The 17,082-nt window shown below is 44.6% G+C and overlaps 2 protein-coding genes across 9 annotated transcripts in view; both read right to left on the bottom strand.

Moving 5' to 3' along the window:
• Positions 1-6,930: 6,930 nt before the first annotated feature.
• MLNR (motilin receptor) lies at positions 6,931-11,503 on the bottom strand. Its single transcript, XM_005516779.3, has 2 exons — positions 10,729-11,503; positions 6,931-8,909 (listed from the first exon to the last, which is right to left on the bottom strand). The coding sequence occupies exons 1-2, from the start codon at positions 11,501-11,503 to the stop codon at positions 8,596-8,598; spliced, it is 1,089 nt and encodes a 362-aa protein (XP_005516836.1). The 3' UTR covers positions 6,931-8,595.
• A 174-nt stretch (positions 11,504-11,677) lies between these two features.
• Positions 11,678-17,082, bottom strand: part of FNDC3A (fibronectin type III domain containing 3A) — a 113,216-nt gene continuing 107,811 nt past the window's right edge. For all 8 annotated transcript variants that reach the window (XM_014250103.2, XM_014250106.2, XM_088051262.1 and 5 more), the window contains 2 exons: positions 16,662-16,789; positions 11,678-14,198 (listed from right to left, as the gene is read on the bottom strand). In XM_014250103.2, the coding sequence (XP_014105578.2) occupies positions 13,884-14,198; positions 16,662-16,789 (443 nt within the window). In that variant the 3' untranslated portion in view covers positions 11,678-13,883. The remainder of the gene's footprint in view (positions 14,199-16,661; positions 16,790-17,082) is intronic.

The following is a 17,082-nucleotide window of genomic DNA, read 5'->3' as shown; positions in this document are numbered from 1 at the left end:
CATGTAGGAAATAGCTGATATTTGTTATTACCATGCAAATACAACAAGGTGCTCTTTTTATCTCTTAACACCCCTTGTATAAACGACCTTGGAACAGATGTGCTTGCTTTGTAAAGCAGCATGCTGAAGTACACGCAGTGGAAAGGGAAATAGTTGGGGTGTGAGGTGGCAGGAGTGTGATTTGTGATGGCTGCAATGCTGAGCAGGGAAACCTGCCCTGAGCAGGAGCCCCTTCAAGAGCCTCTGTCTTTATCACTCTCTGCCTTTCTCACTGCTTTGAAAAACAGCAAGATTAGGAGTCATGTCAAAGTCAGTTTGACAACAGTGGAGGCAGCATCTGTCAACTCTATGTCACGGAGGCAGGAAAAATGAGTAGGCCCCAGTCCCTCCTTTGTGAGGGGGAGTTCAATGTCCTGCCATGTTGATGGTGCATGGCACCACTGATACTTTCTTTATGAGCAGCTTTTTCCTCCCTGGTCACTGACAGCAGTCAGTGATGCCTCTTTCTTCCTTCCTCCAAGCAGGGCCAGGTTTGTGCAGACAGTTATTGCTTCTGCAGGTACCTACAGATAGGTGGATCACTCTCCCACTTTCACCTTGTTAAACAACAGCCACTAAGGCACAGCGGAGGTGTTTTGCAGGCTGGTGAGTGAACATCCTTTGGCTGCACCAGGATTCCTCCCAAACAGCACCAAGCACTGTCAGGATCCTTCCTAGCTCAGCGACCACTTTGAGTTTGCTCTGCTGGCTTTAACATGAGTGTGAGGTCCTGGCCACTCCACACCACCCTGCACTGTGGTTCTGTGACCCAAACTCATTCCAGCTTCCCTGAGCACAGGTGTGGGATTTTGCTCCCTGTCATTTGTGCGATAAAGATAGGTTTTAAAGGTTCTCTTGTGTAAATATCCCAAAGACTGGCCAGCACAAAACCAGCACCCTGTCTGCTCTTCCAGTCTGCAAGCCCACAGAGGCATTTTCTTCTAAGGTTGTCTTTTTTGATAACCTTCAGTTGTAACGCAGTGATGTGTGCTGTCAAATGGTCTATCTTGAATATTTCTCCCTTTATGTAACAAAAATTACCTGTCAATTTTTTCTTGCTGGCATGTCTTTCATTTGACAGCCTTGTCCTATGTTTTGGTGACAAGGAGGCAAGAAGTCAGGTTTTTTTTCTGTATTTAGAAATAAATGCAGTATTCCTAGAGCCCAAACTAAAATGTAATACATTTGACATTTCCACATAGAGACATATTACTCCTCACACACACTGCACTTCACAAAGCAAGAGGTGTCTGAGAAGAAGGAAACCAATTGAAAGTGAGGACTCTGGCTATTACAAGTATGGATGAGCTGTTGTTTCTCACCAACAGCTGCAAAATGGACTCTGAAGACCAAACCAGTTAGTGAAGGGAAAATATGTAAGGAGAGAAGAATTTATGGGGAAGAAATGGATCTGGATGGATCTCATCTGTGTGGTAGGGGGTTTCTGCTCCATGGGACCAACTTCTGCTTCTCTTCCATGTTTCCCTTTGCTCTTCCCAGGCTTGTCTCAGCCAGGGCTATTTAAAGCCATGTCCATCCTTCCCTGCTTCTTTCCCGTCCCCAGGCTCTTCAGGAGGGATCTCCCTTCACAACAGATAGCATGGAAAGGAGCAAAAATGTCTTTGCTCTGAGTCTGTCCCTTCTGCATCTTTGTGGTAACTTCCCAGAGGCCAGAAAATTTGCCTTCCACTCTGTGGGAGCAGCTTCCCTTGTCTCAGCTGCCTTAGTTCACAGGCTTGCTCTAGAGGAGCAGAATGCTGTGGGCAAGTGGACGAGATGGTTCCCTGGCACAGATGCGGCTTGTCCAGGTCAGTCCAGAAGACTCTGCTGAAGTCTCTTGAAGTCTGGAAAGAGGTAGTGCCTACAAGCCTCAAATAAAGCCCAGGTCTGGGAATGCTGCCTGATTTGGCAGAATTGAAACTCTGGAATAAGACTATGTTCCCTATGCTGTACTCAGCTGCTGCAGGAGGGGGAATCAGCCTCTCTCCACATTCCTCTTCTTCTGTGGATGTGGACAGCTTGTGTTTCCAGAGGCTTAAAACATAACTTGTCTTTGGGGTGTATTTGTGCAGCACAGACAAAAAGCAGACCTATATTCAAATTAGGGAACTGATTTCCTTGTTAAGATGGGGAAAATTTGTTGCACAGGAGCCACACATTTGTTGGGCATATGCTTCCCTTTATAATCAGTTTATCTGCAAGCTGGGCAGTGCTGGTATCCTTGATTTATAGCAGACGCCAGGTAATTTTTGTTGCTTTCAAGGTTTCCTGACATTGCTTTGCAACCTCTGGAGAGCTTCAGAGTGCAGAAACATTAAGCAGAGTTACATAGAGTATTCTGAGTTGAAAGGCACCCACAAGGATCATCGAGCCTAATTCTTCAGTGAATGGCCCAAATAGGGATTGAAGCCACTTGCAGAGTCCTGCTGTGCTTGGATAACCCTGATACAACAACAGTCCTACGGAACTGTCACAGGCTCTGTGCGGTGACACCACAGCTGAGTTTCTCTGAGCACTGACACAGAACTGACTTGCTTTTGCTGTGGTGAAATGCTGCTCCTTGTCACATGGGGTGATGTTAAATAAGTTCCGGAGGGACAAAAAGGTTACTTTTATCCTTTTGCTGCCTTTTCTCTCTTATTCTGGCCAGGATAGCTGTCACCTCTGATACTGCACCAGCCTCCACAGGGATTTGAGTTCCTCGTGTTGTAGCAATACAGTGGTGGTGGTTCATCCATTCCAGGTAAATACAGCCTCCCATCTGGCTTGCATTCCTGTCACTTCATACTGGTTTTAGTGATCTCCAGATGATGCATCTCAGGCTGGTTCACTGTGCTGAATTTGGGCTCTTTGCTAAGGACAGTGGTATTTGATGGAGTCTCAGGTTTAGGACACCTGACTGCAGCCCACACTAAAGGTTGACTTTGTGGATAGATCCCTGGTTGCATGCAGGGGTCATGCTGGGGTTGAGGGAAAACACTCTGAGTTTCCTCTCCTGCCCTGCCTTTTTGCCTGTAGGCCCTAGGACAGTGTCCATGAGGGGCTGTGGGGAGTGATGGAACTTGTGCAAGGGCTTTACATGGCCTTCATATCTTGGGAAAAAATTGACCCAGCCCATCTTAAGGGTTAATATTTTTTTAAAATCAGCTCACACAGAGCTGCTGTTAAAACTTTAAACAACTTTAACGTGAGCTCATACAGGCTCATATCTGATGGGGACAGGCAGTGGTCGAAGTGTCTGGCTCCCCACCAATCCCTGGAAGCCTGGTTGGGCCCCTTGGCAGAGGTATTTGTCACAGACAGCATCTGAAAGAGAAATAAATGAATCCCTCTGGTGAGTTCTGGCTGGGAGAAGGGAAAAGGAGGGAAAGCAGACAGCATTATCTGTGCTCCGCAGTGGGGGAAGAAAGATGAAGTCCAAAAGTGGAGATAGAAAGAGCAGGGACTCACCTTGGAAAAGGGGCGGCATGCAAATGGGGTGATCTGAGGGGAAGATGAGGCAAGTGAGAGGCAGGACAGAGTTGTCAGCCCCACTGCTCTCTGTCCTCTCTCAGGGCACATGCCACCCCTATCCTGGGTATGTATCCTTGGAGTTCTGCTGTTCCAGTGGGCCTGGAAGCCCCCAGCCACTGGGAAGGAGACTGAGATGATGTATAGGGCAGCTCTGATCCTGCCTATGGGGGACTGAGGACATGGACTCTTGGACACACGCAGCCCCTGCTAAAACAAAGCAGCACTGCTGCTTAGAGCTGCTGCAGGAAGAGATTCCAACCTCATCTCTGTTAGGTACTTCCCAACCTAGACAGTCATTTTCTGGCTTTCTTAAACACTCTGGAAACCTTAGGCTTTGGTGGCATGCTTGGAGATTTGTGTGGCCCATGGAAGCACTGGATGATATCAGCCTTAACATTTTGGGTCACCGGAGGGTTCTCACAGTAGGGACACTGAGCAGAAGACAGCATTGCTTTTGCTTCCCAGTGTTTTGAGGCTCAGATTGAGGTTCCATCAGTGACAGCTGGACAGGCACCAGAGATCCTTGGTCCCTTGATATTCACCCAGATGTTGCAAGCCCTGGTCTGCTTTGTCATGAGAAGCACCAATCGTGCCTCAGCAGTAAACAACAATGCAACAACTGGACTTGAGCCTGTGGAAAATGCTGTGCTTTGCCTGATGGGAAAATCTTTTAACATCAACTGGTACCAGGTGCACAAGTGGTTAAATTTTGTGTCTGCCCCCAACTCCCCAAATGCAAACCTTTTCCCCACTTGCAGTATTTTCCCCCAGTTTTCTTCTGAGTTCCAGGAGATCCCCACCAAAACTCAAGTGCAGCATCGCTGGTGACCTGGAGCATATGGTAACAGTAAACCAGTTTGTAAATAGTTCCCTAAAGCAGTGAAATATACTTGTGGATACTAATTTTATCATAGAATTGGCCTATTTTGGTAATGTTAAGCCTGCTTCTAAATCAAATAGGAAGTGCATCCCTAGGGATGCTGGGGCTTGTTCCTATCAGACTGGATTGATCCAAGGCCAAGACCATGTTTGTTGGTTTAGCTATTTCAGACCACATTGGGCCACTTTATACCTATTTGGTTTTCTTCTTACTTTGTATAATCCCTTTGTTTGATTGCTGAGATGGCCTTAGGCTTTATTTTTCCTGTGGGCGTGATGCAGCACAGTGACAAATGGAATTTTAAGGGGATGACTGTGGGGAGAAAATGTGTCCCTGCACCTTTCTGTTTGCCAAGTCAGCTGCACATGGCCCTTGGAGACAGCATCACTTCAGTAAGTACAAGAGCAGCTTTGAACTTGAGAGAGTCTTTGTTCACCTGAGTGCACCAAACCTCTCTAAAACAACTTCCCCTTCCCCTTCCCCTTCCCCTTCCCCTTCCCCTTCCCCTTCCCTTCTTATTTTCTTATTTTCTTTTCTTGTCTCTCTCTCTCTCATTCTCTTTATCTTCCTTCCTTCCTGGTGGCCACACCCAATGCCACCTCAGTGCTAGGGGCCAAGTTGTGCCTTTCGACTATGGTCCATGGGAAGAATTTCTTCCCTCTCTGTTAAGAAAAACCTGTTCACATGTTTAAAATTGAATGGTTTTAGGTTCCTTTCAAGCTTCAGGTGGCTAACTTTGGGTTCAGCTCTTCCTCAGTACAATCACAACCCTAGCAAGTCTCAGGGTTCTGTCAAATCACTGATTTTCTTTCCTGTGATTTTCAACATAACTTACGTGCTTTAAAAAAGAGACTATCTCACCATACTTCCCTTTTATCATCTGGTCTCTCTGCTTTTCTTTTACACCCCTGCCCCATTTTCTCTCTCTTTCTAGTCCATTTTCTCTTGTATATTATAGCTTTCATGGTATGGAAGCTACTTCTGAAATGCTTAGAGATAGCCTGCCTGCACATGGACTCGGTGTTCCTGGGAAGTGCTGTTTTATTTACAACATCCCTGCTTACACAATCCAGTACTGAATGCCAGAGACAGCAGTGCCAGGCCTCGTTAATTCTGAGTAAACACCCTAGACTTCATCCATAGCCAGCTGGGGTGGTGATGGAGTGCCGAGACCCCACACCTCTCAGCTGCTATAGTGAATTCAGCTTTACTTTAAAAAGGCTGAGTGAAATTCAGGTCTCAGCAACGTGGAAGAAAGAGAGATGGAGCTTCATATCTGATCTCTTTGGAGGCTTTAATTCAGCTCTCTGCCCCAAGAAATCCCTGTAGGAATGCTTACAGAAATCTGACCTTGTATCTCCTGCAGGTCAGAGCGTGTCAAAGGGAACAACCAATAAGAAACACACAATTAACATGAACTGAAAAGGATGTTGGACAGGTGGCTTTTTGCTTCATCACGCCTGTGAAGGTGTCCAGATAAGGTTTTTCCCCTAAGGAAAGTGGCAAACTCTATCCTAAATAGTTTCTTCCCTCCAAGGAAGGATGGGTGTATTTTTGGCTGGCTCACTGTCCCCCACAACTATCTATTTCCCAAGCCTTTGTTCTGGTGGGGAGATAGCATTAACAAGGCACTGCAAGCTCACAGGTGGATTTTGCTGCCTGTATTATTCTACTAAGCATACAAGGAGGATACCTTTTAACAGGGGTAGAAATGACTTCCCCAGAAAACCGTACCATTTCCATGGAGTCTGCCAGCGGGAGCAGAAGCCTGCTGCTGCAGTAGCTGAGGCTGGGCAGGAGCAGCCCAAGCCTGGAGCTCCCTGCAGAAACACAGTGACTGCATGAGCAGCTTGGGAGCAGCAGCCTGGAGTCCCAGCTGAGAGGAACCTGCTTTGGACACCCAGCACACAGAGCAGAGCAGTGTCAGGGCTGTCTGTGGCAGGGAGTGCACCCTAGAAAAGGGGGTTCAGGACAGCATTGCACTAGGGCATTTCCCTCCTTCCTCCACTCATCTTGTGCTTCTGGTACCTATGCAATTGCTTTTGGGAAAATTTCTGATGAGCAAGTACTTCACTCCCAGTGCAATTTAGCAGCAACTGATAAAAGAAAAGCCATTATCAGGAGACCGCAGGCATGCAGAAGCAGCTCCACGGCCACGTATCAATATGATAAAGCTTTTTTCCCCTCCTTGGTCTACATACATTTACAAAGATTACTGTTCATAATAACTTGTCTGAACCCCCCAAAAATAACAGCTGTTCCTTTATGATAACTGAACATCTTAATGACACCCCCCAGCAAAAACAACCTTACCCAAGCCTTGCAGACAACTGCTTTTACCAGTATGAAGCTGACAGAAAAAGAAAATTTTATGTGTATGCAGTGAGATAGATTTTTTTTTTGTCTTAAGATTTTTTTAGATTTTATTCAGTGACTCAGAGTTACAGATTCTTTAATGGAGAACTGGTCATATTTTTAAAACTCAAAGAAGACTTGGATTCACCTCTGTTGCCCTGAGATCTCTGAGCTGTTGAATTGATCTGGACAGGCTGCATTGATGGGCTGAGGACAGTTGTATGAGGCTCAATAAGGCCAAGTGCTGGGTCCTGCACTTTGGCCACAACAACCCCAGGCAGCGCTACAGGCTGGGGGCAGAGTGGCTGGAAGATGGCCCAGCAGAAAAGCACCTGGGGGTTCTGGCTGACAGCAGCTGAACGTGAGCCAGCTGTGCCCAAGTGGCCAAAAAGGCCAATGGTATCCTGGCCTGTGTCAGCACTAGTGTGGCCAGCAGGAGCAGGGCAGGGATTGTCCTCCTGTACTCAGCACTGGTGAGGCCACACCTCAAATCCTGTGTTCAGTTCTGGGCCCCTCACTAAAAGGACACTGAGGGGCAGGATTGTGTCCAGAGAAGGGCAACAGAACTGTGGAAGGCCCTGGAGCACAACTCAGGAGCAGCTGAGGGAGATGGGGGTGTTTAGCTGATATAAAAGGAGGCTCAGAGGGGACAAGTATCACTCTCTACAAATGTCTGAAAGGAGGAGAAGTTAACAGAGAGCCAAGGGCAAGCATGGACATTCCATCAGCGATGCTCCTGTAAGCACAGTCCCACATCATTGATTTCAGTCCAGATTTACACCACTAGAGCCAATAAAGTAGCAAGTAAAATACACAGAGGCAATGATCCTCTAGAGATAACACTGCTGCAGCTTCTTCTAGCTTTTCCTCACAACTAGCCTCCTTCCTAAATTGTCCAGTTGAAGTTTCCAATTAAAATCTTTTGGAGCAGAATTAGTGAGTTTTTTTTTGACTTGCAGTGCAGCATCATGCAGCATCAGGCCCTGGGCATAGTCCAGCACATTCAGTGATGAGTCTCGTTTGTGGCAAAGGTGGGTTAACTTGGTGTATTATTTGCACATGCAATACACAATATGACACGGTGGACCACTACCATTTACCAAACACTGCTCACCTATCCTAAGGAAGTGATCTGGGTTATCTCAAGTTTTACAACAGGGGACTGGTTGCTAACATATAAATAAAAGACCTCATTTGATCCTGTGGGTCAGGCCAAAAGGGTTAAGGCCAGAGACTGCTGTGTGCAGCAGATGCTTTCCTAAAAGAAATTAGTGAAACTGCCCAGGAAAGTCCCCTTCATGATTACAAGACCAGGTACTAAAGAGCCTCTTTTTCCAGGGCTGTTCAGGTTGGCGGGTGATTTTTTTGCATCCATCTCCCTATGAGACTGTGTTTTGTAAGATCTTGTTTACAATAAAAACATTTTTAAATGGTGAAGGCTGTCTGGGAGTTTTACCCATTACAGCTCCCAAGAAGTGCTCCTTTGCAGACTTTGGTGTTACAATTTTTAGGAAACACTAGAAATGGCACAGAACACGTGCAATGAACAATATGTAATAAAGTAAACCCATGGTTTTACTGGCAATGTACTCCAGCTTTTCCTACTGACTTACCATCTTTCACAACTTGCACATCATTCTCCCCACTTCATGGTGCCTGCCTGCTCTGTTACCGAAAATACAGTATTCCAAAATACAGACAGTTATGAAATACCACACGCCCTAACAAATGTCCATCCTTTTGCGACTCTCCCGTGAGAAGGACGTTCCCTTCCTTAGGCAAGGGTGCCTGAAGAGCAGGATGCAGTCTCAGAAGCTGGTGTTGTACTCGTTCCGTGTGCTGGCGCTGGTCTCTGTGTAGCCCCCAGCGTCTTTTGTTACAGTGAAAGCCCTTTCTGCAGCTCGGCGTGGCAGCAGCAGCTTGCAGGCTGCTGCCCTGTACTTCTTCGAAATGAGGTTGTAGAGGACAGGGTTGATGGATGCGCTCAGGTAGAAAAGCTGCAGGGCGAATATATTAAAGTACTGGGAGAACAGCATCGTCCTCATGTCCCGAGTGTTTATAAATATGATCCTGCCAATGTGGAAAGGCAACCAGCAAATTACAAAGGCCAGAACCACCACAGCTATAAGACAAAATAACACATGTGGCAGTTAAGGAGTGAGTTAACTTCTCAACCATCCAGTAAACTAAATTTTACGTGGCTGATTTTGCAGGTTCTTCTAACTGATACAAATGATATATAGAAATAATGGCATTAAGTTGTTGGAAAACAATTAAAAAATGGGAATAGCATCAAGTCTGACTGTTAGTCTTTGAAGTAAAAGGTAACTGGTAAGATTTTAAGCTAAACTGAGATGATGTTTGCTGAGAAAAATGTAAACTACAAGAGTGGCATTACATCTGTATAGTAACATCAGACACTACAGAAATCCCCCCTGGCTATGTCTGTAATGCCACATATGAGACAGGAAAACAAAAGTCAGAATGAGGAGTTTTTGTGGAAGCTCCACAGCAGCTCCATTTGCTGCAGAGTTGTTTAACTTGTCTGCATCACCGAAAAAGACCCAGGCTGCACCTCAGTCACCCAAGCTCCCACAGAATTCCCTCTATTGTGACGGGATGATATCTAATATAAAGACTTTACAGTGTAGTTGGGCGATTGATTTTTTTCCCACTAAAGCTTTTTCATGCATCCCCAGACCATTACCGCTGGAGACAAGTATTTGCCTAAACAGATCTCTAGCCCTTGTCACTTCAGCTGGTCCTGTGTTGCATTTTAGCACAATGAGAACAAATACAAACCCTCTTGCAATGGCAACACAGCAGGGGCAGATGAGGAACAATTACTTAAGTGTAGTACTGTATCCATACTTTTAATTGTTTTTGTTTATAAATGTATGTAAGTAAAACAAACAAGCATTTGTAGAGCTCCTCCGTGCTTCTCAGAGCTTCAATAAAAGGATGCAGCCAAAGAAAGTTTGCTTCTGAAATACGCCACAGACACCTGGTGCTGCTGGATCATAAGATAAGGGGGCACTGGTCCCATTCAGGGGGTTCTGAGATCGTGGATATGAGTGCTTCTGTCGGAAAACCTTGTGCCTACTTCAGTGTAAGTAACTTCCTCAAGTAAGTCGGCAAAATTCTCTCAGGCTTATTAGTTTCTTTGGGCTACGCTATTTCCATCCAGCTGATTACACTCTCGGCAAAAGAAGTCTCCCATGTGACATGTAGAAACTACACTAAAGGTAGGCAAAAGTAGTAATTGGGGCATTTTATGTTCCTCAGTCAATAGTTGGATTTATTTTTTTCTTTCCCTTTAGATGGGTCACTACTTATAAACATTAAAGCCCCAGGGCAGACTAAGATCTCTTAACTTTCCAGAGTCTGATGCTGGGTTACTGAATGTATGACTAAGAAAATGAACTAAAATTTATCAGCATCCTACATCTGTAGGAAGTGTTTTGGTGTTACGGGATTTGTCTCCAACAGCTCCAAGGGGTAAGTTGCTGTTTCTCAGCCTCTGTGGGCAACCAGTGAATTTACTCCTTGGAGAGCTACAAAAGACCACTAAGAACTTACTTTTCAGAAGTAGAAATTTTCTTTGAAGAGGTGTTGCTGCCCACTGGAAGAGACTGCTGATGTTACCACAGTTTTTCTGAATTTGCAGGCTATCTTGTACTTGATTCTGCCTGGTAAAATTCAGAAAACGGGTATTTCTGGGGAAGGCAGTCGTGCTGCTGCACGCGGGTGAAGCCTCAGTTGGGAGGGAGTGAAATCCCTGCCGTGACAGTTCACTGGTGGGCTCGGCAGCGTGGCTGGGATGTCCCCCTGTGCTATTCCCTGTCCTGTAGGGGAGCCGCGGGCGCTTCAGCCCCGCCGAGACCCCCCAGCCCCGGTCCTTGCCCCAGCCGTAGCCCGAGCGGGATGGTGGCGGGACTCACCCAAGATCCGGATTGTCTGGCGGTTCCCCTTCTCCCGGAGGAGCGAGCTGGGGCCCCGCAGGCGGGAGTTGCTCCGCCACAGCTCGCGGCCGATGAAGCCGTAGAGGACGCTGAGGCAGGTGACGGGCAGGACGAAGTAGCAGGTGGTGACCCAGAACATGGTGGCCAGCAGGCCGGACTGCAGCGCCTGCGGGGTGGGCTTGCACTCGCGGCTGAAGTCGGTGTGGTTGTCGGGCTGCTCCACGCCGACCAGGAAGAAGAAGGGGCTGGCGGAGAGCAAGGCAAATGCCCAAAGGACGCCGATGGTGGCTTTCACCCGGCGCTTGGTGACGACCACCTTGGCCTTGAGGGGGAAGCAGATGGCGAGGTAGCGCTCCACGGTGAGGGCGGTGATGTGGAGGATGGTGCAGTAGGTGCAGCCCTCGCTGAGGTAGTGCGAGAGGCGGCACAGCAGCTGCCCGAAGATCCAGGGCCGGGAGCGCCAGAGGCGGTAGAGGTCGAAGGGCAGCCCCACGAGGATGAGCAGGTCCGAGACGGCCATGCTGCCCAGGTAGAGGTTGGTGGTGGTCTTCATGTCGCGGTAGCTGCGGATGACCAGCACCGTGAGGACATTGCCCGCCACGCCGACCACGAAGAGCCCCAGGCAGACGGCCGTGACGGGAACGAGCACCCACACGGGCAGCGCCGGGCACAGCCGCTCGTCGCAGGGCGGCCACGGCCACGGCCACTCGGACTCGCCCTCGCTGCCGTTCCCGGGGCCGCCGCCGAGCCGCATCCCGCCGGGGGCCGCGCCTTGGCCGGGGCAGCGCCGTTCCCGGCTCCGGGCCGGCCCCGCCCCGCCCCGCCCGCGCAGGTAGCGCGCCCCGCCCCGCGGCCCGGCCCGCAGGGAAGGAGGGAGGGGAGGGGGGCGGCGGCGGTGCGCGCACAGGAGTGACCACCAGCAGCGAAAAAGAAGGTACTTTTTTATTGTCCACAGACTCTTAAAGGTACTTTGCTACATCGTTTTATGTATTTTCTATCAGACTATACAGGTTCGTCTTCATGGAGCCCGACGTTGTACAACCGTAAAGTGATATGTTTGGTAGTGTATCTATAGCGTTTTAAAAACTTTAGAGTTTCTCTTTTTCTTTTATTTATTTATTTTTGGAATGTACAGTATATGAGGTAAAATTAAGATTACATTAAAAACTGTCTTCAATGCAGTAATATGCACTGAGGCTCAAATGGCAAATACACTATTAAATGACTATCAAAAATAGGAGCTCATTTGAATTTTACTATGAAAAACGTAAGTCACTGCAGGTTACCTGCAGTAACAAATCTTACCGTTTTAGACATTCAAGCGTAAGAAATCTCTGGGCTGTGACACGCAACCTCATTTGCACTGCCAAACATGGCACTTTTAAGAAGGTTCTAGAAAACATCAGTTATCGCGGTGTCCTGCGGGAAGGTATCAGCCTATACGTACAAATGACAAATTCAAAATAAAATGTAAACATACAGTACATTTTAAAGACAGATCGTTCTTGCCACATGGAGGCCAAGTTCTTTGCCATTTCTTCTTTTTTTTTCTTTAAAAAAAACAAAACTCAGCAACATTATTCTACAGCACAGATCATTGGACGTATAAACAATTACAATACATGCCCGTTCTAATATAAGAGAAATTCTTCAGAGATCTTCAAAGCACAAGACAGAGGTTCCTTTTTTTTATTATTATTAAGACTGACAGAAGTGTTTAATACTATTAAAAATGCTAAACTGAACACAACTAGAAGTCATTAATGATCCACTATCTTGTAACTCAAATAAATTAAAAGTAGCTAATTACAAAGTGTATAACAAATAACATAAGTGTGATGAGACAAGAATTTTTTTTAAAGATAGTTTCACTACAAGCTTTGTGTCACTGGCAATCATTGACATCTAGCAAGATGTTCAATGGGATACTTGTTAAAATTCAGTCTGGTCATTCAAGAACTCACAAATGCAAGCTCACAAAACATTGATGAGTTATGCAATTGCAAAGTGCTCTAATGCAACATTAACTACATGCAATCAACAATTTGGTACAGTATCCAAAGAGACATTACATTAAACATTAGGATCTCAAGAAAAAAGCAGCTTTAAGTTTTCTGGTGCAAATTACTACACTTTGTCTTCCGATTTGGTGCCCCAAAGAAGGAAAGAACAGAAAGAAGGAAGAAAAAAAAGAGAAAAAAAGAAAGAAAGAAAGAAAACAAACAAAAAAGGCAGTGCTTATTTCTGGTGGATATGGCAAGTGAATGTTGGGGAAACAGCAAAAATTCAATAATGAATTTTACCTCAAAATTCTATTGACTAGCCAAAATCAGAGGGCACAGACATCTGTATAAACTGCATCCAATCAAAGGTCAACTTTGGAAATGTGTTTTTCAATTTAAATAACAAATCTAAGAAAGTCTCTCACACTCTCCTTTCTATATTCAGAAGAAGTAAAAGAGGCATTTTTGTAAGTAAACATCAAATCCTGGGGGTAAGATAAACCACTTGTGCCATCTCCTTGTAGTCTTTCAAAAACATCTACTTGCAGTGAAGAACTCCACATTTATCAGATAAGAAGCTTCCTTCATACATACTCTTCCATCCAGTTTATTATTTGCTGCCTGAGAAAAGCCCCTTCTGTTTTTCAGCATAAATCCTGCTTCCCAAATAATTAAGACAAATGAGGAGGTAGAAATACAGCGCTAAATTGCTTTCACAGCATCAGATTAATATTGTGTACAGCACAAGGTTGTTAGTGTAAGTTTTAAATGCGATCTACACATTCTTCCCTGTTATGTTAGCAACCCTTAGAAGTGTGGGCCAGGAAATCATCTTTACACTTGCGTTTACTGGTCAAACCCTTTCTGTTAAACACTGTGTGCCTGCCCCATACCGAGTTTGTACTGCATGAAGGCATATAAAGAAAAGATTATATTTCTGTGGCTTGCATTTTAATAACATGTGTCAGCCTATACCTACGAGTAAGCATTTTAAAGTGGCTGAGAAAGTTTGCATCAGTCCCAATGCCGGTGCTAAATGCCTGGTTTTGTAAAAGCAAGAGAACAGAATTACTTTTAGATTATGAGAAAGTAAAATGTAATGGGCAGCATTATAAAATAGATCTCTTTTCTTCACTTTATGACAAAGTACTGAATGATAACAGCAATCAGAATGGAAAAGATAGCAAAAAGTGCAAGGATGACAGCAGCACACACTTGGTCGCTCTGTGACCATTGTGTCCTTGTGGTTTGCACAGTGTCCTTGTTGGTGCTTGCCGGTGGTTCAGTCCTCTGAGAGATGAATAGCGCTGGGGCGCTATAGGGGCCCACCAGGTCCTGGTGACCCATGGCCTCTTGGCACTGGCGAATGGCACATGCGCGGAATCGGTATTCACAGTTCAGCTGGAGGCCTGTGTATCGGAACGACCAGTCCGGGCCCTTGTAAATCTAGCAATAATGGGGGGAAAAAGGGATATATCATGTAAAAATGTACTATATATCACACATGCATCTTAGTATGGGTTTGTTTATGGTGAAGGTAACTAAAAAGGATGACAACTCACCAATGTTTTCACCCACGCAAAGAAAAATGGACAAAAAGCTCAAATACGTAATTAAATACCAAATAAAGTCTCCAGTTCTTTTGGTGAAACACAAGAACTTGTGTGGAATGATGAGTACACACCAAATAAACTCTGTCACAAGCCCCAGCGTTCAGGTGTTTAATGACCACTCACAATGGGATGCAATACATAATATCATATAATGGGATTTTAGGCAGATAACTCTGTATCAAGCCAATTCATTAAGTCTAATCCAATCCAATGTACTTGGTTGTAGTTATCTATATTTAAAAATATTATGATTTATCCCAATAAACACTGTATCAGGAAAGGCACAGAGTCCTCTTTGTGATTCTTAATTTCATCATATTCCCAAGACAGAGATGACTTATGAGGGTGCCCTCCAGAGATCTCTCAGTTGGCTAGTTAACATGAATTCACAATGCTTCAGCATGTAGTGCCTAATTCAGTAAAATCTAAATTCCAGTTTCTCAAATTAATTAAATTTGCAGCTTTGTAAAGGTTGTGTGAAAGCCAACAAAACCTCACAAGGGTGCAGTTATAGGTACTTCAATAGGTATGGAGGTATTAGGTAGGTAGCACAGAGCAATTTGATTTCTCTCTTTAAGCTCCTTCGCCCTCCCCACCTCCAAATACCTGGATTTACTTTATTTTAACTGGTAGCACAATACAGAAATATCACATCATCAGGAGCTTTCCCGAAAGTCACCATACTGTTAGACCATATCCTGAAAAGGCAAACTAGAAATGTAAAGAAACAGGAAATCCCTTCTGATACTGCTGTTTGAAGAGCTCTTGCTGTGCCTGAGGCTACGCTTAGAATTCTCTGACAAGCTGAGCATTACCTTGAGACTTTTCTCTCTGAGGCAGGGCAGACCATCGGAAGTGCAGCTTCCTCAAAATTCTGCTAATTTGGATAATACATTTGGGAGTGAACAAACAAGCCACTGACACATATCCTACTCCAGCTATGCCAGCTTTATGGCAGGGGTTACCATCCTCAGCTGCTTGTCCCCAGTGCCTTGCCAGAAGTTGCCTTCCCCTCCAGTGTGTTTCCTGGGGTATTTATATAGTTGCTTCCTGACCCCTTTAAGATCTTTGACTGGTGTATATGGCTCAAACAGCACATTATTAACTTATTTTGTCTGTAGATGGAAGGAGCAATTTGGATGATGGATCAGAAAGAAGGAAAAGAGTGAAGTTCTGGCAGCAAAATAGCAGAAACAGCTTAGAGCAGACATGCAGGCTTATTTTTTATCCGTGTTGAATAAAATTGCCACCATCATGTCAAAGTGTCTTAAAGGCTATTTTCATACTGTTTACTTCTTGATTGTTCCAATTTTAATTTCTGCAAATTAGTCTTTTCATTTTATTCTGCTTTACTATGCTAGACTGCTCTGCAGAGGCAAAAGTAACCACACACCTCAATCTTTTGTTGTTACCATACTCAAAGAGCAAACTTTATTTTCTTGCCCAGGTCATTTGGCAATACACACTGATAATCAAAGCATTATTTGACTCTGTCTAAAAGCAACACAGACTACACCTGACATACCCAATGTTGCATTTACAATGTTGAAATTACAAAAAAAAATATTCACCTGGCAAGACATCTCAGTTTATGGTTCATCTTTTACTGAAAAATTTGACAAATGGCCATAACAGTGTTACACTAAAAGTTATGAAAATATTAAGGCCTGTAATCTACCAAAACACAGGCAAAACTTATTTAATACTGAACTGTAATAAAATTATAATATACTAGAATTAACTCTTTCTTTCCTGGAAGGAAAGTTCCTTGGCTTAACAACATGAAACAGTTTTCAAGCCTAATTTCATGTCAAATATCAGACAGTTTATAAACTGTGAAGCCAAAAAAAATCCAAACTGGGAAGCAAAATTAGCACTGAATGCAGGATAAATTGTACCTTGGCATTTCGAACTGCTTCTTTGCTCTTAGTGCAAAGAGAACCCTTTGCCACTTTTCTCCCCAGTCTTAATTCTGTACCATTAGGTAGAAGGTTTCTTTTTGTCAGTGGTTCCATTAGTGGATGACTTCCTCACCACTTGATGTGTCAAGCTGTATTTAGTGAACATTAGTGTAAACCACAGAGGCTGTAATTTAGTGCAGACTCTCCCTCTGAGATAAAGGAGATAGGTTTAGGAGATACTATCTTCTATTATTTAGTAACAAAAAGTTAACATGGTGACTTAAACCATACTGGAACACAATAAGCTTTACTAAATCCAATGTCAACTAATTTTACTAAACTAGTTATCAGAAACAATAATCAAAGAAAACTGCAATAACCTAAACACATCATACCTGTTTGAATTCTGAGTCTTTTCCCACCATGACCTGAAGACAGTAGATAACTGGATCACCCTTCATGGGCTGCAGAACCTCCCATGTGATTTCACAAGTGTGATCGTTTATTCTCTCTATCCTTGGTGCTGAAGGAAGGAAGCATAAAAGTGACAGCTAGCTCTGCTTTCCCCATCACATACTGTCATATTCTAATGACCTTTAAAATTCTATATTCTACCTCCTGTTTTGTCTCAGAGAAACAAAAGATTCAAATTCAAATTTATTCTTCCTCCAGTGTTTTCTGGAGCAACAACTAAAAATTCATATAGGCCTCTTTTCCTAGTTTAGGTATCATCCAAGAGAAAGCAAATAAAACTTTGTGACTGTAAGTGTGCATTATATACCAAAAATCCCCCAAACAATGCTTAATATTATTCTA

Source organism: Pseudopodoces humilis, chromosome 2, assembly GCF_049639895.1.
Source record: "Pseudopodoces humilis isolate 2021_Gansu_Grassland_sample_001 chromosome 2, ASM4963989v1, whole genome shotgun sequence".
In the NCBI taxonomy this organism is placed as follows: domain Eukaryota; kingdom Metazoa; phylum Chordata; class Aves; order Passeriformes; family Paridae; genus Pseudopodoces; species Pseudopodoces humilis.
This window is presented reverse-complemented; position numbering and strand designations above follow the sequence as displayed.